This window comes from Sus scrofa, chromosome 3, assembly GCF_000003025.6.
Source record: "Sus scrofa isolate TJ Tabasco breed Duroc chromosome 3, Sscrofa11.1, whole genome shotgun sequence".
Classification (NCBI taxonomy): Eukaryota; Metazoa; Chordata; class Mammalia; order Artiodactyla; family Suidae; genus Sus; species Sus scrofa.
In genome coordinates, this window is record NC_010445.4 from 59,936,534 (window position 1) to 59,962,537 (window position 26,004).

The 26,004-nt window shown below is 41.6% G+C and overlaps 1 protein-coding gene across 5 annotated transcripts in view; it reads right to left on the minus strand.

Moving 5' to 3' along the window:
- DNAH6 (dynein axonemal heavy chain 6) overlaps positions 1-26,004 on the minus strand; it is a 254,417-nt gene that overhangs the window by 76,676 nt on the left and 151,737 nt on the right. For all 5 annotated transcript variants that reach the window (XM_021087305.1, XM_021087306.1, XM_021087308.1 and 2 more), the window contains 11 exons: positions 21,048-21,200; positions 19,618-19,758; positions 17,024-17,266; positions 15,115-15,282; positions 14,146-14,381; positions 12,271-12,532; positions 9,200-9,323; positions 8,482-8,678; positions 7,238-7,441; positions 6,423-6,548; positions 2,726-2,890 (listed from right to left, as the gene is read on the minus strand). In XM_021087305.1, the coding sequence (XP_020942964.1) occupies positions 2,726-2,890; positions 6,423-6,548; positions 7,238-7,441; positions 8,482-8,678; positions 9,200-9,323; positions 12,271-12,532; positions 14,146-14,381; positions 15,115-15,282; positions 17,024-17,266; positions 19,618-19,758; positions 21,048-21,200 (2,019 nt within the window). The remainder of the gene's footprint in view (positions 1-2,725; positions 2,891-6,422; positions 6,549-7,237; positions 7,442-8,481; positions 8,679-9,199; positions 9,324-12,270; positions 12,533-14,145; positions 14,382-15,114; positions 15,283-17,023; positions 17,267-19,617; positions 19,759-21,047; positions 21,201-26,004) is intronic.

Here is a 26,004-nt window from a genome sequence, read left to right on the forward strand (position 1 = left end):
TGATAGCATTTCCTTCCTTTTAGGCAAGAAATGTGTCAATTTCACTCAAGCCGAACACATCTAGGAAGACAGGCTGCTATCAGGAATTCAGTAACTCAAGTGAAATGACCTTCTTCGGAATGGTCACACCAAAATGATTTTTAGTGGGGGATGGGGGATGAAGTTCTGATTTGCGAAGTCCCTTCCCTAGGGCGTGGGTGCCAGTAGAGAAGGGGAGGTCTGCTGGCAGGGAAGACCCTGCAGAGTGAGTGGCTATGCCTGGAGCTCCAAAGCCCCCTGTGAGGAGGGAGAAAGGGTCCCAACTGTCTTCCTTCCTGTTATAACCACCCCAGGCTCTGTGGCCAAGAGCAGGGATTCTTCTGGTTCTTACTGTGGCTCAGAGAGCTGTGTATGGTAGTAGGGTTCACACAACTCCCCTCAAATGGTCTGACGTCATGAGAAAGGGGATGAGAGGTCTCTCCCCTAGAACTCGAAGTATGGACATTGGATGTTGGACTTGTGACCCTCCAGTGCTGCGGTCACCAGAGTTCCCAAATAGGCCACCTGCTTACTTGGGGTTGTCACCTGGGCACCTGTACACTTAGTCACCAACGAGGCCCCCCTCCCCTGACCCCTGGAGTCTCTCAATTAAGCTCTGATTCATTGATCAGCCAAAACGAGAGGGAACAAATGAATTTCATTCCTTTTTTTCTCTACTCAATATTCTGTGATAATCTATGCAGGAAAAGAATCTGAAAGAGAATGGATGAGTGTACATGGATAATTGAATCTCTTTGCACAGCAGAAATTATCACAACATTGTAAATCAATAAAACTTTCCACAAAAGACCCAGAATTGCCAAAGCAATTCCAAAGGACAAAAACCAATCATGAGGCATCTCTCTTCCAGACTTCAGGCAATATTACAAAGCCACAGTAATCAAGACAGTGTGGTACTGGTACCAAAACAGACCAACAGACCAACGGAACAGTACAGAGAACCCAGAAATAAACCCAGACACCTATGGTCAACTAATCTTTGACAAAGGAGGCAAGAATATAAAATGGGAAGAAGACAGTCTTTTCAGCAAATATTGCTGGGAAACCTGGACAGCTGCATGCAAATCAATGAAACTAGAACACACCCTCACACCATGCACAAAAATAAACTCAAAATGGCTGAAAGACTTAAATATAAGACAAGACGCCATCAAACTCCTAGAAGAGAACATACGCAAAACATTCTCTGACATCAGCCTTACAAATGTTTTCTCAGGACAGTCTTCCAAAGCAACAGAAATAAAAGCAAAAATAAACCAATGGGACCTAATCAAACTGACAAGCTTTTGCACAGCAAAGGAAACCAAAAAGAAAACAAAACGACAACTTACAGAATGGGAGAAAATAGTTTCAAATGATACAACGGACAAGGGCTTAACTCTAAAATATACAAACAACTTATACAATGCAACAGCAAAAAAGCCAATAACCCAATCAAAAAATGGGCAAAGGACCTGAATAGACTTTTCTCCAAGGAAGATATACAGATGGCCAACAAGCACTTGAAACAATGCTCAATATCACTGATTATTAGAGAAATGCAAATCAAAACTACCATGAGATACCACCTCACACCAGTCAGAATGGCCATCATTAATAAGTCCACAAGTAACAAATGTTGGTGGGGGCATGGAGAAAAGGGAACTCTCCTGCACTGTTGGTGGGAATGTAAGCTGGCACAACCACTATGGAGAACAGTATGGAGGTATCTTAGAAAACTATACATAGAACTACCATATGACCCAGCAAGCCCACTCTTGGGCACATATCCAGAGAAAACTTTCCTTGAAAAAGACACATGCACCTGCATGTTCATTGCAGTGCTATTCACAGTAGCCAAGACATGGAATCAACACAATGTCCACTGATAGGTGATTGAATTAGGAAGATGTGGTATACATACATAATGGAATACTACTCAGCCATCAAAAAGAATGAAATAATGCCATCTGCAGCAACATGGATGGAACTAGAGACCCTCATCCTGAGTGAAGTTAAGTTAGAAAGAGAAAGACAAATGCCATATGATATCACTTATATCTGGAATCTAATATATGGCACAAAGGAACCTTTCCACAGAAAAGAAAATCATGGACTTGGAGAATAGACTTGTGGTTGCCAAGGGGGAAGGGAAGGGAGCGGAAGGGACTCGGAGCTTGGGGTAAATAGATGCAGAATGTTGCCTTTGGGATGGATTAGCAATGGGATCCTGCTGTGTAGCACTGGGAACTCTGTCTAGTCACTTATGATGGAACACGTAATGTGAGAAAAAAGAATGTATACATGTATGTGTAACTGGGTCACCATGCTGTACAGTAGAAAAAAAATATGTGTAAATAAATGATTGAAAAAAAAGATGGGGGGACGAATGGCCTTGTTCTGAAGGATGGAGAAGAATGATTGCAAGGGGGCAGCTGGGGACCAGGAGGGACAAAAGAAGAGGAGGAAGAGGAGGTCAGGGTAGGGAGACCGGCAGGGCCTGGGAGCTGAGAGGGGCAGGGTTTGAGTGCAACTAGCAGGTGAGCAGAGGGGCGGCTGGAATGAGGCTCAGGACTCAGAAGAGAAGCCAGCAGAGGATGGTGGAAGGAGCGGGGGCACAGCGAGGGGCGTTGTTCCCTTCAGCTGGGAGATCCGTCACACTACCAATCCCTGATCAGGGTGGCAATTCCAGGCCAGTGGCTCATACCTCGGGCAGGTAGTGGGGGTTGGGCAATTTGGTCGTCATATAGAATTTGAAGTTTTTATCATAGTCAATGTCCGAGTCTCCAAGGCGAATGAGCAGTCGTCCACCACTGATGAATGTCTGTTTCAGAAGGATGGGTTCCAGAGCGGGATCCAGGGTCTCTCTAAGCTTAAACATTAAATCAAAAAAATACAAAACACAACTTATTAAAATGGGTGGCAACCTTGTAAATTAATTACTTCAATAAAACCTAAAAAAAAAATAAATAAAATGGGTTGGCAGCAACTTTTCCAAATTTCTTATGCCTCAAAATTTACTTTGGGCAATTTTCCAGTGATCTGATGGATATTTCTTAATGTCCTCCTACTACCTCTAAGAGTGTACATTTCCTGGGGACTGTTTTCATCAACAGTCTAAGGAGATAAAGGATGGGAAGGCAACACATCTACTTAGACTAACCTTCCACCTGATTCATCCCCACAAGAAACCAGCTAAGAAAGACAAGCCTGTGGTGTGGGTCTGCAACAGGCCCCGGAGAAAAAAGATGTGCTTATTTTCATGGTTGCTCTAAGTTGGAGCTAGCAATCTCCAGCCTGCAGGCTGAATCTGGCCTGCTGGGGTCTGGTGTGTGTGTGTTTTTTTTTTTTTTTTTGGCTGCACCCAAGGCATGCAGAATTTCCCGGATTAGGGATTTAGGGATTGAACCTGAGCCACAGCAGCAACCTGAGGCACTGCAGTGACCATACCAGGTCCTTAATTTGCTGAGCCACAAGGGAACTCCTCCAGGGCCTGTTTTTGTATAGTTCTTGAGCTAAAAATGGATTTTACCATTTTAAAGGGTTGTAAAACAAACAAACCCCCCCAAACTAAACAAAACAAAGAAGAATATTTGTTCAGAGACTATCTGTATATATGCGGCCTAAAAAACTTAAAATATCTGGCTCTTTACAGGAAGTGTGGCCCTCTATCCTACGTGACAGTAATTTTTTCTTCCCTCAAAGCAAATCTGATTGTTGGTAAGAGCCTGGGCATGCCGACTCTGCCAAAAGACCCCAAGACAAACATCTTTATGTCAGCAGGTAGGTGATGGGGACCTATGGCCTAGGAGCTTTCAAAATTTGATGTAATCCATACCTGACACATCTATTTCACATGGTGACACAGTCCCCAAGCATGCAAATTCTTAAAAGTTTATGAGATAAGATTCCCCTTACTGTCTACAATGCAATTTTGTGCTTTTAAAAGTCTATTCTGGTTTCACTAAAAAAAAAATGCTGATTGAGATCGATTACCTCAATTTTATACTCACGAATGTCTGTAGACAAAGTTTGAAAATATCACCCTATAAATGTAGAAAGCAGCTAGTTGTGCAATACAAATGACACCAGGACACAGAAAGCAAGAAAGGCGTAGTTAGAGTGTCTTATTCCTGGCTGGGTCCTAACCCCCACTTCCATGGGGAACTCAGCTACAGTGATAAGGCTCTGCTGTGCAGGGGTGGAATATCACAGAAGATCTTTTGTTCACTGCCATGACAGAAGAAATTCCCTGGAGTCTCCTGTGTCATGATATAACTTTGCCAAAGATTTGGGGGGACCTCACCTTGTCCTGTAACTTCAGGGTTTGAATGGGGGAGTAAGACCCATTACAGAACCTTACCTGTGTTGGTCAAAGCCACAGGCCACACACGGAGGCTTCCTATGCTCTTTGGAGCTTGAGCTGGGAGCGAGGTAACTTGCTGTGGATTTTCTAGACAGTCAAGGCTGCTTGGATGGTTTACTTATCTTTTCTGGGCCTCGGTTTCCCCATTGGTAAAATGGGCTAATAGTAGTAACTACCTTGAAGGTTGCCATGTGGATTAAAGAGTTAATGTACGTAAAAGGCCAACAACAGGGTCTGGCGTGTGGCGAGCCCTCAGTGAGGGGTGGCTGATGCTAATACTATTGATCATTCCTGGCACCGTGGCAGGGCTGCAGCCAAGCTGCTCCGGGTTGGAGGTCTTTCTAAGCCTCTTGCCCTTCTGCTGCAGCAGAGAGTCTTCCAGACACAGTTATACTGAGACTCAGCTCACAGCTTTCGCTTACTCATTCTTCTCTTTTTAAAAAAATATATATTTTTTATTAAAATATAGTTGATTCACAATGTTGTGCTGATTTCTTCTGTACAGCATAGTAACCCATTCCCTTTCTTATATTATCTTCCATCACAATCTACCCCAAGAGACTGGCTATACTTCCCTGTGCTGTACAGTAGGACCTCATTGCTTATCCATTCTAACATACTCTGACATAAACCATACAAATGTTTTTTTAGGCCAGTCTCCCAAGGCAATAGAAATAAATACTCATTCTTCTCCGAAGAGAATGGGAAATTAGGAAAGTAAACTACAATTGTCACCCAGTCTCTTTTGTGCCAAGGCTGTTGTCCATGCTGTCCCCTTTGCCTGGAAAGCCCATCTCTCTGCGCTCTTCACACAGTGAGCTCATCACAGAGGTCACAGCTTACGCATTACCACCTGCAGCCATGCCCCGCACCTCCTATTGCTATGTCAGTACTCAGCTTGTCCCTTATCATAAGTTCTCTTCCTCCCCTTCTGTCTCATTTCCTTCCTCTTCTCTGTGTATTGTCTCTGTCCCCAGCTGCATTGTAAACTATTAAGGACAAGAACCACATCTGTACTGTTTGCTACTGATTCTTAAACAATGTGTGTTGAATGAATGAACAATTTCAAAAACATCCACTCTTGGAGTGATTTTGAAGATATAAACACTTAGACTCAACAAACATCTCTTCCTTTGAACAAAGTTCCTCTCACACTACTCAATCTAATTCTGACCTTATGTCTAAGTGGAAAAAAAACGTTTATACCCATTGGGGTATTTTACTGGCTCCATGTCACTGGTGTGAGGGGACACGCCCTGATGGCACTGCCGCTTTGAATTTTTGAGGCAGCTAATGATCAAGAGCCATACGAGGCCTGAGAGCAGCAGCGTCAGAAAACAGAGCATCGACAGAGGAATGGATAAAGAGGATGCGGTACAATGGAATATTATTTCATAAAAAAGAATGAGATAATGCCATGTGCAGCAACATGGATGGACCTAGAGATTATCATACTAAGTGAAGGGAGGCAGACAAAGACAGCTATTATAAGGTGCCACTCATATGTGGAATCTAATTAAAATGATACAAAGAACTTATAAAACAGAAACAAACTCACAGATTTCAAAACCAATCTTAGGGTTACCACAGAGGAAAACATGGAGGGGGAGGGACTGGGAGGATGGGACTAGCATATACACACGACTATATACAAAACAGATAACTAGCAAGAACCTACGGTATAGCACAAGGAAGTCTACTCAATAATTTGCAATAACGTATATTGGAAAAAAGAATGGATATATATACATGTATATCCATTACGTATAACTGTAAGTCAGCCATACTCCAATAAAATAAAAAAACAAAGAAAACAGAGCCCATTCCGCTTAATACTAAAGCACTGTCTTCCAAAAATGCATCCATTCACAGACTGCTCCCCATTTGGGAGTGTGTTGTTTAAGGAGCAAAGCAATTGGTTTGACAGTTTGAAAAGGGAGATGGCCGGGGTCTTGAGCACCATGCAGACACGGCCTGTATAGGATTCTGGATATGGTCTGAAGGTTGGGAACTAATGTGAGAAAAGAAAAGACCAAACCTCTTCCAGTAAGACGGGTAAGCCAAGTCGGATGGAATTTTCAAGTGTGCGTAAGAAGTTACTATCCGTGAGCTTAATAATCTTCAAACCATTTTTGCTTTCTTTGTTTCTTATCCAACGGTTTGCCTGCATGAGAAAGCACAGAGCTGGATGATTAGAGTTTGGAAAAAAGTGAAAGTTTGTAAAGTTTAGAAATTGTGTTCAACTTACAAACAAGTTTGGAAGAAAAAAAAAAAAAGAACCACTGCACCCGCTGATAAAAACACCTTTTAAATCTAATGTTTGGGATTTTTCTTTTATTCACATTTGGAACAAATGAAGAAAAGATGCATCATCTAGGAAAAAAGCCCATACTTGAGGTGTTCAAACTTGTCTCCTTTGCTGTCAGGTTGACTCCTTTTTCTAAACCCCATTTAGAAAAATTGATCCATGGACTTATGAGAGAGATAATGGGATTCTGTAAATTCCAGGCAGGCTTGCCCTAAAAGTCATCATTCCTTGACTTCATTCCTCAGATCTTTTAGGAACAAGGACTATACAGGAATGAATTTCTGCTCCCACAGAAAACAAAACAAATGGTGAACCCCAGAAACAAAATCAATCAAAATTAAGTGTGCAGAACCATTGGACTCTTCCTGTTTTGCTTTCTACCTCTGCAAAATCAGGGACAGGGGATAGAAGACAACTAAACTCTCTTCTAAGTCCAAATCTTCAAGATCTTACAAGTGGGTTGAAGTCTGCTCTTAGAATTTGTAATAGTAGAATCTTAAGCAGGGTTAGTGGGCTGCTCTTTATCTGAAGCCCTGGTTACTCACCTGATCTTGGGGATCAATCATCAAAGGCCACCGTCTCCCTTGAGTGACCAGAATGCCATTTTCTGTTGATATCAGGTCCCGGGGCAGCCCGTCCGTGTTCCACTGCCGTATTTCATAGGGATCACCCAGAGTGTTAATGAGACTGAAGGAAGGATTGATGGGGATCTCTAGAGACTGACAGTCCTGGATCCAACACTCTATAAGCTGTAGAAGGAGAAAGGCTTAACTTGCATAGAGTCAGGGACACTCAGTAAAAGAGGATACACACAAGAAGTCCTATCAGACTCCACAGGCATCTGTGCATCAGAGCACAGGACACAAGACGTGGACTGACAATCAGGAGATCTGGGGTCTAGAGCTACACTGTTAACTAGTGTGGCTTTGGGTATGCCACACGCTCTGTCTGGACCTCAGTTTTTTTGTGTATAAGCGACAAGGGTTGAACAGTAGGCTACAACTAGGGGTGTAGGTCCCTTTGGGGAGGGTCTGAAGGAGCTTGGAGTTATCACAATGATTGTGGATGCTACTGGCAATTAGTAGGTGGGGCAGAGGGCTGTTAGCATGTCACCTCCTCCAATTAGCATCATAATCATGCACAATAGGGAACTGTCTGTCCCCTAAGAACACCCCCCATGACCCCTGAGTTACTGTAGAGTCTACATGAGTCCTATACCAACTAGGTTTTATAACCCAACGACAGGACAAAACATTTTAGAAAGCATTTCATAAAAGTGGCCTGAAAAGCTCTCTAAATAATTCAGTTTCCTGTTCCTTGCCAATGCCTACCCCTTTGCAGCAGTCTCATCAATTCAGAGCACTTTGTCCTGGTTGACTTCCTTTTTTTTTTTTTGGCTGCACCCATGGCATGCAGAAGTTCCCAGGCCAGGGACTGAACTCGTGCCATAGCAGTGACCTGAGCCATACCAGTCATGACACTGGGTCCTTAACCCACTGAGCCACCAGGGAACTCCTTGGCTGATTTTTGATGCTATTTTGGATCCTAAGAGTAGGAGATTCCCTGTCTCTCTCTTCTTCTTTCTAAGGTGGGAGAGGGAAGGGAGGACCATGTTAAGGAAAGCCTAGGGGTAACCATCACCAGCTAGCAGGGGAGGCAGAGGGTGATGAAATATATATGTAAGTTTCCATCATGGAGAACTTCCTGCTGAACTCGGACCTCCCCCACCCCCAGCCCCTCCAGTTTCAGCTGCTTCTCACGGCTCCTCCTAGAAAGCAGGTTGACTCACTGATTGCCTGTACTGGGCTGTGAAGGCCCCATAATAGGCCACGCAAGCTGCTGCTATGAACACATTCCCGATGATATCTGATATCTCCTCATCGAATTTCTGGATGCTTTCTTCCCATCGAACATGCTCGTCTCCTAACGCAGCTGTCAGCTTGCCAGCACGTACCAGACGTGCTTTTGTTAGGGCCATCGTCTTTGCTAGAAAATTTTAAGAAAATCGGGTTCTGTTACTCTAAATTTTCTTAAAGTATAAGAAGTTTGTTCACCTGCTTCTGTTTATAGCAGCATTAGCAGGATTTAGCTAATGATGTCATTATATCTCTATGAAACCTCACACCAATTCAGCATTAGTTCCCATTTCAAAGCCAAGTCCAAGTTTTCCTCTTCTGTGTAGACAGTTCCTTTTTGATCCATTACCGTGGCTGAAAAATAGTGTTCTCTTTGTCCCCATGCAGCATTTATTTTCTGGATCAAATTCACGTGCTGCTTTGTGTTACAATGGCATAACATCCCCCCCCCCCAAATTCTTACTCAGATATAGGAGTTGAGTATATACAATATACAGAGTTCTAATGTTACACTAGAAGGCTAATGCAATCCATCGAGTGCCAATATGCCTGCTATGTTGGAGGGAGGCCAAGATCTGCCTGCCTGAAAACTCTTCCTACTTTTGAAAATGAGGCATTTCCTGACCAACATAAATTTTATGAGTTACTTACCCAGACTTTCTTTCTCATTCACGCTTCTGTCATATTCATCTTGTAAGGCTTGTATTTGATCTTCCACTTGTTTTAGTAAGGCTTGTTTTTCTTTCAGAGTAGCCATAGTAATATCAAGTTCAGCCTAATAAAATCAAATAAATGTTTAAAAATGGGCCCCCAAAGAATGTACCAGGACAGAACTGTAATTCAAAAAGATACATGCACCCCTATGTTCATTGCAGCACTATTCACAATAGTCAAGACATGGAAAAAACCTATGTCCATTGACAGATGAATGGATTAAGAAGATGTACATATACACAATAGAATACTACTCAACCACAAAAAAAGAATAAGATAATACCATTTGCACCAACATGGGTAGAACTAGAGAGTCTCATACTAAGTGAATTAAGTCAGAAAAAGATAAATACATGTGATATCACCTATATGTGGAATATAAAATATGGTACAAATGAACCTATGTACAAAACAGAAAGAGACTCACAGACATAGAGAACAGGTTTGTGGTTGCCAAGGGGGAAGGAGTGGGATGAACTGGGAGTTTGGGATTAGTAGATGCAAACTATTACATTTAGAATTGATAAACAACAAGGGCCTACTCTATGTCACAGGAAACTATACCCAGTCTCCTGGGATAGACCATTATGGAAAAGAATATAAAAAAGAATACATATATATGCATATATAGATAGATATATGACTGAGTCACTTTGCTGTACAGCAGAAATTGGCACGGTATTGTAAATCAACTGTACTTTAATAAACTATTAAAGACAGTCAATCTCTAAAAAAAATAAAAATGGCCCCAAAAGAAGGTTAAATTTGTCCATCTATTATAGGCTTTTAAGACTTTGTCCTAAAAGATTTTGATATGATATACAAAGTTAAAACAAATATAAAATAGAATAAAATATGAGCTGAAGTGAACAGAACAAAATAAGACAAAAACAAAGCCCAATAAAATGAATCACAGATGGATTAAAGAAATGATTGTACCAAGCCTTTGAAGATGAAATTAGTTACTACAAAAACTATTAACTTTTTAATTTTTTTCTGCTTTTTAGGGCCGCCTGTGTGGCATATTTAAGTTCCCAGGCTAGGGGTCAAATTGGAGCTGCAGCTGCTGGCCTACACCACAGCCACAGCAACGCCAGACCCTTAACCCACTGAACGAGGCCAGGGATTGAACCTGCATCCTCATGGACACTAGTCAGGTTTGAAACCTGCTGAGCCACAATGGGAACTCCCATTTCCTTTCCTTCTTTCTTTCCTTTTTTTTTTTTTTTTTTTTAACAATTTTAAATGATTAAAAAATTATATATTCTTGCAGTAGTGAAAAAAAATCTTTCCTAACTAATTCTATAAAGCAGGGGTTTGCAACTATTGTCTGCAGGGCAAATCCAGCCCTCTGGGTGATTTGTGAGCTGAGAATGGTTTTACAATTTTAAGTGATTGGGGAAAAAAATCAAAAGAAGATTACATATGATAACTGCATGAAAGTAGAACTCCAATGTCTACAAATAAAGTTGTGTTGGAATACAGCCATGTTTATTTACACCTGAATTGTTGATGGCTGTTTTTGTGCTGCCAGGACAGAGGTGAGGAGTTGCAGCAGAGACCACTTAGCCAGCAAAGCTTAAAATTTTATTCTCAATCTACATGGAAAAAGTCTGCCAACCTCTGCTCTACAGCCATAGTTTTTTTTGGTGACCTGCTCCACTAAATGATCACTCTTCGTTCTGCTTGGGGCCTCACATCTGATTCTGGGTTAAGCTACTTTTTATGACCCAAGAAGACACCATCAGGTGTGGGAGTATTTAGTAAATAGAAACATAGGGTATCAGATGCTAGAGCTAAAATAAAGTTAAACATTACCATAGGCCTGATGATATGAATATACTAAGGACTCATTTTCCTTTTATGCTGGAAAATGGCTGATATTAGAGGTCATTTCTGAAAAAAAAAAAAAAAAAAAACAAACAAAAACTTTGCTGGCTGTTTTTTACTTTTATTTTTAAAATTTTTGGCCATGCTGCCTCATGCAGAAGTTCCTGGGCCATGGATCAAACCTGCGCCACAGCAGCGACTTGTGCTGCAGCAGTGAGAATACTGGATCCTTAACCTGCTAGGCTACCAGGGAACTTCCACAAGCTATTTTTTGTAAACTAATTTTCAAGAGCATTGTTAATGCATTGCAAACCATTTATATTGCGTAGGGTCTCAGTGGCACCGCAAAGGGAAATTGAATGATTGATGATCATGACTTTTAATTCTGAATGGATAAAGAAGATGTGGTACATATATACAATGGAATATTACTCAGCTATAAAAAATAAAATAATGTCATTTGCAGCAACATGGTTGGATCCAGAAACTATCATACTAAGTGAAATTAGATAGTGAAAGACAAACATATATGATATCACTTATATGTGGAATCTAAAAAAAAGGATACAAATAAACTTATTTGCAAAATAGAAACAGACTCACAGACTTTGAAAAACTTATGGCTACCAAAGGGGACAGGTTGGGTGGTGGAGGGGAGGGATGGACTGGGGGTTTGGGATTGGCGTATGCATACTGAAGTATATGGAATGATTGGCCAAAGGCAATCTGCTGTATAGCATAGAGAATTCTACCCAATATTCTGTGATAATCCATGTGGGAAAGAATCTTCAAGAGAGTGTATATGTATATATGTGTGACTGAATCACTTTGCTGTACAATAGAATCACAACCTTGTAAATCAACTAAACTTCAATAAAACTTAAAAAAAAATTCTGTTGGAGTTCCCGTCATGATTAATGAATCCGACTAGGAACCATGAGGTGGCAGGTTCCATCCCTGGCCTTGCTCAGTGGGTTAAGGATCTGGCGTTGCCGTGAGCTGTGGTGTAGGTTGCAGATGTGGCTCGGATCCTGTGTTGCTGTGGCTCTGGCTTAGGCCGGCGGCTACAGCTTCGATTTGACCCCTAGCCTGGGAACCTCCATATGCTGCCAGTGTGGCCCTAAAAAGACAGACCAAAAAAAAAAATTCTGTAAAATACCACGACACAGACAATGTACCTGTGCAGCACGGAGTTTCTGTCTCTTTGGCTCGACTTCTTTGACCACTCGAGAGTACAGATCCATCGCTCTTACCCACATGCACATGGATTTACATGCTTTGGACACTTTCTCTACTTTTTCAGGCACAAAATCAGGATTATTAATGTACTTCTGAAGCTTTGCCAGGATTTGCGGCTTTATGTTCTCCTTATCATATTCTAAAAGTCTTCTTAGGAAGTTAGAGTCACCAAGGAGTTGCTTTGCTGTTGGCCAATCAGGCCTGAAAGACAGACGTGGTAAGTTAAGAGCATCATAATAAATAAGAGCAAAAGAAATGTATTCCTTTGGGAGCATGAAGATATGACCCCACAGATGGCTACTTGACTTACCGTGGTGATTATTTCAGTATCTGAAAATGTCAAATTGTTACATAGCACACCTGAAACTAACATGATATTGTGTTCCAACTACATCTCTGTAAAAATAAATTAATTAAAAATGTTGGCGTTTCTGCTGTGGTGCAGTGGGTTAGTGATTTGGCTTGTCTCTATGGCATTGCTGATTTGATCCCCGGCCCAGTGCAGTGGATTAAGGATCTGGTGTTGCCACAGCTGTGGTGCTGGTTGCAGCCATGGCTTGGGTTTGCTCCCTGGCTCAGGAACTCCCATATGATTGCAGCCAAAAAACAGAAAAAAAAAAAAAAAAATCCCAATAAGTGGGTAGTTTTTTTTTTTTTTTTTTTAAAGTAGGTTGTTTTAATATCAATAGTATAACATGAGTAATCGGTAGTTATGTGCACCACAATTCATGGGAGACAGGTAGTTGGATGACTAATGTCCTATACAACCAGTTTTCATAGAAAAGGAATTATAAAATCATAGAGTTGGTTGTAGAACTGTAAGGCATTTTAAGAATAACAGCTTTATTTCAAAAATGTCCTAGACCCTCACATTTTTAGCTTCTTTGTCTTGGTTTGGATTCTTAAAAATCTCTTGCCAGGACACCTCAAACACCTTTTGTCTTTCAGTCAAACTCGCCCTTTGTGAGCTTTGGCCAGGTTGGTCCTTCCCAAGTGAAAATCTGATTAGGTTGACAATGGTCAATGGTTCTCAGTCCCCCATGGCCAGGGCTCTCCATCTGAGCTCTGAAGAGCCCGGGGTCCCTCTGAGATGCTGGCCTGAGAGTTAGTAGGGAAGCTTGGCAGGGGGAGTGCCCTGGGTCCTCTACTCTCACTCTGATCAGTTTTACACAGAAACTTTTTTTTTTGGCCACACTCATAGCAAGCAAAAGTTTCCAGGCCAGGAATTGAACCAGTGCCACAGCAGTGACAATGCCAAATCCTTAACCACTATGCCACCAATTTCTTATAACATAATTTTTTATTGAGAAAAGATTATATTTCTAAAGAAAGCTTGAAAACTACATATCTCCAAGATGAAATCTGAACTGCTTAGCACAGCACACAAGACTGTTCATGATGTAATCACTGCCCTCCTGCCCGGTCCCACCCAATCCATGAGCATCAAAGGTTCCTGACCCTGCCATGGTCCACTCTCCATCCGAGCATCATCTCACCAAAAACCTGCTCACAATAATTTCAAGACTTAGGCATTCCTCTCTTGGCACTCCTAATACTATTCAAGTCTCCCATGTCTTGAAATTATTATTTTTCATGCCTGTTCCCCCACTAGACTATAAGAGCCTTGTGTGGAAGAACTTCATATCTTCCACCATCTAGCACAAAGTAGATGTTCAAAAAGAAAAGCCTATGGAATCAAATTGTTGAATGACTGAATAAATGACAGGGTGGAGAAGAGAATGAAAACATACAAAAAAGAGCAAAGAAATCTGACCAGGTATTTTGGCAATGGGCAATTTAGCAATGGTACTCACTTGGCATTCAAGAGAATGGAGATGGCTTCCATCACTGTCATGACCATATCTGGGGGCTTTGTGAAAACTCTGATTTCAGATATATCTGCTTTATCTAAGGAATCCAGTGCTTTGTTAGCAGCCTCAAGTGCGGGTAGAGCTTCTTCAAGATCTCGCTGAGCATCATCGGCTATTGCTTGGGTTTCCTCAGCTTTCACTTTTGCTATTGCTTCATCTTCTTGCACAATGTTACGGACCTAACCATTGAAACATGGTTGCTTACGTTTCAACGTTTGAATTTCAGTGTTTAAAAACAAAGCCAATAAAATGAGTCACACTGGCCTCCTCAGATTAGACTAATGATGAAAGGAGATTAGCTATACTGCATTTTATGCTCTCCTTGGTCCATCTCATGCTATTGATAGACTCATGGAGACAAAGTCATTAGAACAACCAGTTCCTTTTGAGAAGACTGGTTGCTTTGTATCATAAGGTGGTGCTTTTCTTACAACCTTCTCTGTCCCACTCATTGGGTTCATTCATTCTCCAGGCTGATTTACTGAAGGGAGATTGTTTACAACCTAAAAGCATGCTACACTCAGTTATATTAACAACACATTTAAAAGACCCAATCATTGGAGTTCCTGTCATGGCTCAGTGGTTAATGAATCTGACTAGGAACCATGAGGTGGTAGGTTTGATCCCTGGCCTTGCTCAGTGGGTTAAGGATCCGGCGTTGCCCTGAGCTGTGGTGTAGGTTGCAGACGCGGCTCGAATCCTGCGTTGCTGTGGCTCTGGCGTAGGCTGGCGGCTACAGGTCCGATTGGATCCCTAGCCTGGGAACCTCCATATGCCGCGGGAGCAGCCCAAGAAATGTCAAAAAAGACAAAAAAAAAAAAAAAAGAGTAAAAAAACCCCAATAATTTGTCCTTGTATACAAGTAATCAATTGGTGGTCAAAGTAATCAATTGGCTGGGTAATGCAGCATACCTGATCGGCATTTTCTTGATCCACTGCCAACTTGTCCATCAGGGCTTCAACATCCTGTGATTTTGTTAAAAGGACAGGTTCCAAAGCTGAAAGATCTAATTTCATTTTATCTACTAGTTCATTTGTTTCTAATAGTTTGGTGAGACCATTCTTCACCCGTTCACGTGCCTGGGTGACAAGGAAAATATCTGTTATGATGAGTATTATAAATGATAAGTTTACCAGCATCTCTTACTCATGTACTAGAGTCTTACATCTATAGAAGGGGTGAATCAGTTTGTAATACTCAACACTGTGAATGCACAGAAATCTTTAGGTAACAGGACTCTAGGAAATGGCTCTGATGCTCACCACAGTGGATTTGGATCCACGAAAATTCAAGCATCCGTGGGCCACAAGAATGGGATGTCACTGGACTGTGGACTCACTGAGGGCTCACACTGTATTATTTTTACTCCCTGGGGTAACTTGGTAGCATGGTGAATGGATGAGGGACAAGTTCCTATAGAAATTCCTGGAGGTCACAGCTCTGGGAGCTTGTTTCCTCAGGATGGATCAGCAGGGCTGAGATCTCCTGGAGATACTGTCCTGGGTACTGAGCTCTGGTTGCTGTTCTGAACCTTACTTCCCAGGGGTGGGAAGCTCTTGACTAGGATCAAAGGGGAGGTAGCTTGTAAAGAAGGCCTGGGAATAACTATTTTTTGAGGTTGAAACAGAAAACGTGGTTCAAATTGGCAGGTTTCAAAACTATCTGTCACATTATTTTACTAGGCATGTATTTACTAGGTAAAAATCTGCAAAACATTTAAATTATCTCAGTGGTGGGAGTTCCCGTCGTGGCGCAGTGGTTAACAAATCCGACTAGGAACCATGAGGTTAAGGGTTCGGTCCCTGCCCTTGCTCAGTGGGTTAACGATCCGGCGTTGCCGTGAGCTGTGGTGTAGGTCGCAGACGCGGCTCGGATCCCGCGTTGCTGTGGCTCTGGCGTAGGCCGGTGGCTGCAGCTCTGATTCAAGCCTGGGAACCTCCATATGCCGCAGGAGCGGCCCAAGAAATAGCAAAAAAAAAAAAAAAAAAAAAAAGACAAAAAATAAAATATCTCAGTGGTAATACTGTGTTTAAAATACTGAAAACTTTAGGTCATGTTAATAGCCTGATAATGATAATGATAATTGTGATGGTAATGGTGATGTTGGTGATGGTGCTGGTGATGATGGTGATGATGGTGATGACCGTGATGGTGATGATGATGATGACAGTGATAATCGTGATGATGACAGTGATGGTGATGGTGGTGATGATGGCGGTGGTGGTGATGAGCACCTCATCTGTGTCAGATCATATTCCAAGCACTTCACAAATTGCATCTTATTTAAATTCTATAACAATCTGAGAGGTAGATATAGAATTTTCCAAACCTTATTTTCTACTAAGATTGGAACAGTTACAAAATGTGCTCACTGTTGTGCAGAAAGAAAGAGGCAGGGCAGAGGCTGTACCTGGCCTGCCTTACACTGAAGTCTTTGCTCTCAATAGAAACTGCTGACACATTAGATCATCCAACCTCTATCTCTATTACTTAACAGGAAGTTTTCCTTATTAAACACTGCAGAGGTGACTACTTCTCTACTTTAATTCTGTTGAAATGTCCATATTATGCTCCTGAATCAAGGACACTTATGTAAATGACAGAAGACAAAGAATAAATAGCAAGGAAGGGGAAGGCTCTGGACCTACAGCATGAGACACTTTGTGGTCATACTGTAGGTTGTCAAGGGCATGTATGGGATGGCGAGAGGTCCAGCAAATTAAGATGGCACATAGATCCTCCAATCACTCTGGTAAAAGTTTTGAGTTCGATTAAAAAAAAAAGTTTTTTTTCCTTTTTTATTAATAACATTAAACTTACTGAAACCAACTGCTTCTTTTTTTCACTCAGCATAGACAGGTAGAGATTGATGAGTTCCAAGTAGGAGGTGGGCGTTGTGTAGTACCGCCTGCGGAGCTCTGTGTAATAGCGTTCTGCCATATTGGAGACACTCAAGTGGACATTCACACACATGAAGGAAAGCTTTTCTCTCAGCTCTTCATTTACAGCATCAACATTTGAGAAAAATGTCTTTGATACAGAAAGAAGTGCTTCTCTGGGCCACTGTAAGTAAAGATATCATTTGGAAAGTCTGTTGCTCATTTCCATGATACACAATTTAACTGTTCAGAAAAACGCACTTCTCTGAATATCTTCCTTGCCTTGTCCCCCTACTCCCCTTTGCCTAGTTAACTCCTACCCACACCCATGATACATCATGAACTGAATGGAGTTCATTAGACGGAGGTCTGAGTCTGCATGTGCTATCTCCAGCATAGCATCTGGCACGTAGAAGTTGTTCAGTAACTATTTGAAGACTGAATGAATAAATGTTGGTGACTTTAGAATAATCCCATGAATCAAACCACAAACATTATGAGGACCTTGTATCCTCACTGTTTATTATGCAGTTTGAACCTCGGGTCCATTATTATAATCACTGTCCCGTCCACCTCAACTCCTTTGCTCCTCTCTTGTCTCTCTGAGCTCACCTGAACCTTAGTCAAGTGCAACTTTCTGTTACCTCATGGCTGCAGTTGTGCAGCTAGCATGGCTAGAGAAAAACACACACAGCCCCGCTGACTGGCCTTATTTTAAATTTATGACAACCAGTTCAAGCGGGTTCTTAGTGTGGTCCAATAATGTTTCTACCTTGTCTCACATGTCACTCTTGTATTATCCTGAGTATTTCATACCCTGTATTACTTTTTCAGACTGCTAATACTTCCTCTTTCCTCTTCCTCCTCAGCTCATGACCTTGCTTCTCATACCACTAGAAAAACCAGAAGCAGGAGTTCCCGTCGTGGCGCAGTGGTTAACGAATCCGACTAGGAACCATGAGGTTGCGGGTTCGGTCCCTGCCCTTGCTCAGTGGGTTAACGATCCGGCGTTGCCGTGAGCTGTGGTGTAGGTTGCAGACGCGGCTCGGATCCTGCGTTGCTGTGGCTCAGGTGTAGGATGGTGGCTACAGCTCCGATTCAACCCCTGGCCTGGGAACCTCCATATGCCGCGGGAGCGGCCCAAGAAATAGCAACAACAAAAGACAAAAAGACAAAAAAAAAAAAAAAAAAAAAAGACAAAAAAAAAAAGAAAAACCAGAAGCAATGAAAATGGAACTTCAGTGAGCTTTCTCCCACATCTTCCCCTCTACCTGTATCTCTGGGCACACATGCTGGGGTGAGTTGTGTATGCTCCCTGCCCAGCCCAGCCCCTTCACTGGTGACTTGAGCCCATTCTTTCTTGCCTATTCAGTGACAGTGGTCTGACAATGTCTAACTCCATCTGCTGTACCATCATGATAATTCTCTTTTCCGAATCATTTCCATTAGCACACATGTGTATTGTTTGTGTATTCCACTTAAAAAGAATTTTCTCTGGAGCTCACATACTACTTCAGCTATTACGCATCTCTCAGGCATTCCTTTGGGGAAAAACTCCTTGAAAGAGTTGTCTGTGATTCCTCTCCCTTCTTCCCTTCCTCTCTCTTGAACCTTCTCCCCCATCACTCTGCAGCAACAGTTCTTGTCAAGATCACAGGTACTCTCTACATTGGTAAATTTAATAGTCACCTCTTCTTTATAAATTCTATTTTGCCTTTGTTCAAGGATTGTCATTGTCATCCCTTGCATGGGAGTAAATTCCTAGTCGGCTTTGAAGCTAATGTAAGTACCCTTGAGTTATTATTAGACAATTTATTACCCCTTTAAAATCAAGCAAGTTCAGGCATACATCTGGAAAAAATAAAAACTCTAATTAAAAAAGATACACGCACCCCATTGTCCTCAGCAGCACCACTGACTATAGCCAAGACATGGAAGCAATATAAATATCCAATGACAGATGAATGGATAAGAAGATGTGGTACATCTATAAATGGAATATTACTCATCCATAAAAAGAATGAAATAATGCCATTTGCAGAAATATGGATGGACTAGAGATTATCATACTAAGTGAAATAAGTCAGAGAAAGACAAACAGCATATGGTAACACTAATATGTGGAATCTTAAGAAATGATACAGATGAAATTATTTACAATATAGAAATAGACACACAGACATAGAAAATAAATGTATGGTTATCAAAGGAGAAAGGCAGTGAAGGGGAGGGATAAATCAGGAATTTGGGATTTACAGATATACACTACTATATAAACAATGAGGACTCACTGTATAGCACAGGGAACTATACTCAATATCTTGTAATAACCTATAATGGAAAAGAATCTGAAAAAGAATATATATATGTGTGTGTATATATATATATATTCTTTATATATATATATTCAGAATATATATAACTGAATATATATAACTTTGCAATACACCTGAAACATTATAAATCAACTATTCTTCAGTAAAAAAAATCAAGCAAGTCCAAATTCTCAAAGAGATATCCTATGATGTTACTGACCTGGACAAACCAATCAATGGTGCAGCAGTTCACAAGGGATGGAAACATCCTGCATCGGGACCGAAAGGCCTCCCCAACGGGGCTCATGCAGAGAACAATGTGCAGCTTCTGACGGACTCTACTGATAAAGTACTGAAACACCTGACAAAAAGAAAGATATTTCCAATTAAAACAAGGGTGAAGAACAATGAAAATAAGCATTGGCTAATGCATCTGACTCTACAATATGTGAGCATACTAGATGTGTGAATTGCTTTGTTTTAATGTCCCATTCCATCCTCTTTCTCTCATTCAGCCTTGAAAGATTAAATGATATTTTGCAGACTCCATTGCAACTAGGGTTTGGGATATGATATAGCTCCTCTTCCTCAGTGGATTTAGAGACCATTGAATAAAGTGCAGAGAGGTATTCATACAATGTTTTGCTTTGGGGTAGAAGACAATTGTGGGAAAGAGGGCGCAGGGCACTATTTTCACAGGTGCAGAACCTAACAGAAGTGGCATGGACCTGGAGCCCCTATCTCTGGATCTGGCTCCTTACTTCAGCTGTTCCCAGCACATTGGGGAGCATGTGGCTTTGGAGCTGGCAGCTGAAGCAGTGGTAGGGCTGACTGGTTCAGCAGCTTCCTGGCTTAGTGGGAATGGTGGTAGTAGAGGCAGCAGTGTCCTTCACTGTTAACTTCTACACTATCATTTCATATTCATTCCAAGGAATTCATCCTGGAATTACTTTTTTTGGCTTTCCCAATGGTTCTGTGTCCTCTGAATAAAGCCATTTCTGCTTACGTTAGCTGAAGTAGACACAGCTCTCTGTAGCTATAAGCCCTGACCTAGCAGTGGAGGGAATGTCCCATGAAAGGACACAGAAGAGAAGACAAAAAAGTTAGAAAAGGTGCAGAAAGGGAAAGGCCTAGAGCAGACATAGAGCAGTTTATAGAACCTAGCACAGTACTGGAGAAATGGAAGTGGACAGAAGCTATGGGGTGTATGTATGTGTGAGAAAGAGAACAAGAAAGGGAGGGAGAGGAGGGAAGGGGAGAGGGAGAGACAGAAAGAGGAGTGAGAATGCATTAAATACACTTGCTGGTAGGAAAGGGAGTCTAAAGTTCTGGACTTCTCAGGCAGGGTACTGGGGGTGTGTGAAATAAATTTGTGTTTAAGAAGGATAAGAGAAGCTTTCCAGTTTGGATGGACTATAACCTCTGTGGGGTAGTAGGGTTTCTGCATTCTGCTTTCCATAATCTTTTCTGGAAGTCTGATGAACCAATGCTTTAAAGGTAGGAAATAAAATATGTAGAATTACAAAAGAATCAAATTGTACTGAAAAATTCTATCCATGGACTCCTTATGGGGTTTGTGGACCACTGGAAAAAGACTAAGACAACTTTTTGTTTCCCAAAGCCATATATTAACATTCTGTCATGTCCTACCTCATCTCTATTCCCCTCAGAAATTCCTACTTCTTTTGCTCTTGGTCTGGTGGCTGCTAAAACCTGCTCCAGTTCATCCTTTTCAAATAAATTAGGCACTTCACCTGAATTCAGGATGTTATTTATATCTTCTAGGAACTCTTCTACTACAATCTGTAGAAGAAAGAAGAGTCATCATTGTTAGCTCATTCAACCATTTAATATTTATTGCATGTAAATTATAAAGCAAATATATGATATAAAATTCACATTGAGTTCATTTTATCTTTATGAGAAGATAACTTTGGGGGAGTGGCCAAAATGTTAAAGCAGGATGACCCTAAGCTTACCTGTTCCCAAGTCACACCAAAGTTACAACTACCTATAAAGCAACTACCAATGAGAATGATCTACTTAATACATAGAAATAAAAACAGAGAATTAGGCAAAAGGAGGCAACAGTGGAGCATGCTACAAACAAAGGAACAAGATGAAATCCTAGAAGAACTAAACAAAGTGAAGATAACTAACCCACCCAGTAAAGAGTTAAAGGTAATGATTATAAAGGTGGTTGTGAACTAGAGAGAAAAATGGATGAACACACTGAGAAGTTTAACAAAGAGAAAATATAAAGAAGAACTAAACAGAACTTAAGAACACAATAACTTGGAGTTCCCATCGTGGCTCAGTGGTTAACAAATCCAACTAGGAACCATGAAGTTGAGGGTTAAATCCCTGGCCTCGCTCAGTGGGTTAAGGATCAGGTGTTGCTGTGAGCTGTGGTGTAGGTTGCAGATGTGGCTCAGATCCCAAATTGCTGTGGCTCTGGTGTAGGCCAGCAGCTACAGCTCTGATTGGACCCCTAGCCTGGGAACCTCCATATGCTGTGGGTGTGGCCCTAGAGACAAAAAGACAAAAAGACAAAAAGACAAAAAAAAAAAAAAAAAAAAAAGACTACAATAACTGAGAAAATATACTGGAAGGAATCAAGAGTAGATTAGATTATGTGGAGGAATGGGTCAGTGAACTGGAAGACAGAGTAGTGGAAATCATTTAAGCTGAGCAGAAAAAAAGAAAAAATAAATAAAAATAAGGATAGGCTAAGAGATTTCCCAGACAATATTAAGCATACTAACATTTACATTATAGGGTTCCATGAGGAGAAGAGATAGAGAAAGAGGCAGAGAATTTTTTTTTTTTTTTTTTTTTTTTTTTTGTCTTTTTGTCTTTTGTTGTTGTTGTTGCTATTTCTTTGGGCCGCTCCCGCGGCAGTTTTTTTTTTTTTTTTTTTTTTTTTGAGGCAGAGAATTTATTTGAAGAAATAATAGGTGAAAATTGCCCTAACCTAGAACACGAAATAGACATCCACATGTAGGATGCACAGAATGTTCCAGACAGGATCAACCCAAAGAGATGCACACTAAGGCATGTTGTAATTAACATGGCAAAAAAATTTTTTTTTTCTTTTTAGGGCTTCACCCATCGCATATGGAGGTTCCCAGCCTAGGGGTCCACTCAGAGCTATAGCTGCTGGCCTAGGCCACAGCCACAGCAACATCAGATCCAACCCACATCTGTGACCTACACCACAGCTCACGGCAATGCCAGATCCTTAACCCACTGAGTTAGGCCAGGGATCAAACCTGCAACCTCATGGTTCCTAGTCTGATTTGTTTCCACTGTGCTGTGACAGGAACTCCCTAATATGGCAAAAATTAAAGAGAGAATCTGAAAGGCTGTAAGAGAAAAGCAATTGATTATATACAAAGGAACTTACATAAGACCCTAAGCTGACTTTTATGCAGAACCTTTGCAGGCCAGAGGGGAGTGGCATGATACATTCAAAGTGATAAAAGGAGAAATCCTACAACCAAGAATACTCTACCTGGGAAGTCAATCATTCATCTTGAAGGAGAGATTAAGAAGTTTAATAGATAAGCAAAAACCCAAAGAATTCAGCAACACTAAAGTGACTTTCTAAGAAATGTTAAAGGGACTTCTCTAAGTGGAAAAGAAAAGACTACAAATAGAAACATGAAAATTATGAAAGAAGAAATCTCATCAATAAAAGCAAGTGTACAGTAAAGGTAGTAGACCAACCACTTATAAAAGCTAATAGGAAGGTTAAAACACAAAAGTAGTAAAGTTATCTATATATACCATCAGTAGTTAATGGATAACAAAGCAAAAATATTTAGAATATAATGTAAAAAACATTAAATGTGGTGGTGGGGGGTAAAAATGCAGAGCTGTCTGTGTTGACACTTAAGACATCATCAACTTAAAATAATCATTATATATAATGATATATAATGATGCTGTTACATATAAACCTCAAGATAATTACAAACCAAAATCCATAACAGAAATACACACACAAAGAGAAAGGAATCCAAATATAATACTAAAGATAGTCATCATCACCAAGGAAGAGAACAAAAAAAGGAGAAACAAAGAAAAAAGAACTACAAAACAACCAGAAAACAATAAAATGGCAATAAGTACATATCTACCAATAATTATTTTAAATGTAAATGGACTATATGTTCCATTCACAAGACATAGAGTGGCTTAATGAATAAAAAAATGACCCACATATATGCTGCCTACAAGAGACTCATTTCAAATCTGAAGACACATATAGACTGAAAGAAAGTAAAGGGATGGAAAAAAGTACTCCATCCAAAAGGAAACTAAAAGAAACCTGGGATAGCAATCCTTATATCATACAAAATGGCCTTTAAGACAAAGAATGTAGTAAAAGACAAAGAAGGAAATTATATAATGATCAAGGGATCAATTATCCAATGAGAAGATATAATTGTAAATATACATGTAAATTAAGTATATATACATAATTGTAAATAAACACCATGTTTGGTGGTCCAACATAGCATCACCAAAATACATAAAGCAACAGACATAAAAGGAGCATTTTTCACAGAAGTGACTTGGTTCTGCCCAAGCAAGCCTAGAGGATGGGCTTTGTGAAAGGGAGAAACTGACAATAACACAATAATGGTAGGGGCTCTGTGATTGCCTGGGTTCTCTGGTCAGGCTTCCTAGACCTTTGGGACTGGGTACTATACTTAGAAGTAGATGGGGCTATGAATCAGCTTCCTTGCCCTGGAAGAGTGGAAGCATTGGCTCTAAGTCCAACAAGGTTGTTTGTGGTCTTGACTCAAGCCAACACTGATTCCATGTTCCCTGGGTGAACAGGACACTGACTTTGCTCTGTGGACAATCTTCTCTGCCTGCCAGACTCTCCTTGTGAGCATCGCTGGGCTAGCAAGCTTTCCAGGTGTTCTAGCCATGCTTCCTGGAGGGGTGGAGTGGGCCTGGAAGGTACACTCATCACTGGACACTGCTGAACTAGTTCCCCTGCTGGGGTGGAGTAGGAAGGCTGGTTCCAAACATCTTCCCAGGTGTTTGTGGTCAGGCTTTCTGCTCATAGGGGCTAGGAACTATACCCAGCAGTGGTAGGATTATGAATTAGTTGCCCTGCCTGAGAGGAGTGGGGAGCTGGCCCCAAGGCTGGAAAGACTCTTTGTGGTTTGGACTCAAGCTGATCTGCACCCCAAGTTCCCTGGCTGAACAGTGCCACTGGCTTTACTTTGCGGATGATCTACTCTGTCTTTCACACTCTCCACTTGAGTGCTGGTGGGCTACACAGCTTTCCAGGTATTCTGGTTGGGCTTTCTGGCTGAGTGGAGCCAGGAGCTACACTCGGCAGTGACCAGGGTATGACTCAGCTCCCCTGCCTGGGTAGGTGGAGGCTCTAGGCTCCAAGGCTGGCAAGACTTTTCATTTGAGAATCTTAAATCAGGCAGAGTTGCCCCCTGCTGAGTTCTCTGGTCCTACTGCACCATTGCCATGGCTCTGCTGAGGAGCAAAGCTCCAGGCTGGGACCACTACTTGGATGCTGCAGGTCTGTCATGATCTGAGTGCTGGCTCTTACATCTTCATGCCTTCTCTGTCACAATCAAATTCCCACAAGTCAAGTGCTATAGTTTCTCCCACCATTGTGATGTGAGACTGGAGTAAAACTTCCATGATGTGACCTACAACACTGAGGGAGCTAGATGTCCACCCTGGGTTCTATCTTCCCGCTGGAGGAACTGCAGGCTCAGGGAGACTCTTCACGTGGTGCTGCATGGCCTGGGGGAGGGCGGTGTGGTCAGGGTGCAACTGCTCTTACCCTTCTAATGTGGTCCTTCTTGGTCTCTGTGGTGCAGGGGTGTGCGTCAGCTCCACCCCCGTGTTCTAGGATTTTCTCACTGTCTTGTTCATGAATAGCTGTTATTGTTCTCATGAAGGGGAGTGAAGTCCGGACTGACCTGTATGTCCATCTTGGTGATGTCACTCACCAACATTTTCTTCATGCATTATTTTTCTGAGATCATAAAATTGTTTACGTTCTCCTGTAGCTCTCTGAGCATCTTTGGAACAATTATTTTGAAGTCATTGTGGGCCAATTTGTGGATCTTCGTTTCTCTGAGGCCAGTTATGGAGGTTGACTGTACTTCTTTGGTGCAGTCACGTTTTTTTGATTCTTCATGATTCCAGTCGACTTAGGTATGTGCCTGTGCAGTTGAAGAAGCAATCACTCTGCCAGGCTTCATGGGCTGACTTTGGTAAGGGAAGACTTTCACCTGTGGACATGGGCATGCTGGATCACGCCGTGACCCCAGATCCAATGGTGCAAGGCAACAAATATAGGGGCATGTGCTGTGGGGAGGTTATGTCTCTTCAGCTCAGGTGATGGGGGTCCATGGTATTGACAACTATGTGCACCCTGGTAAGCACTGCAGGGGGTCCACAGTGGCTACAGGGGGTATTGGTGTCTTCAGCAGCACCTCCAAGTGCAGCCGCCAGAATCAGGGCAGGCAGTGGAGGGGGCCAGGGCTGGTAGTGGCTATGCACTCAGCTGCTCATCCTTTCTCATTTACGAAAAATATTTACATACTCAGATACAAGC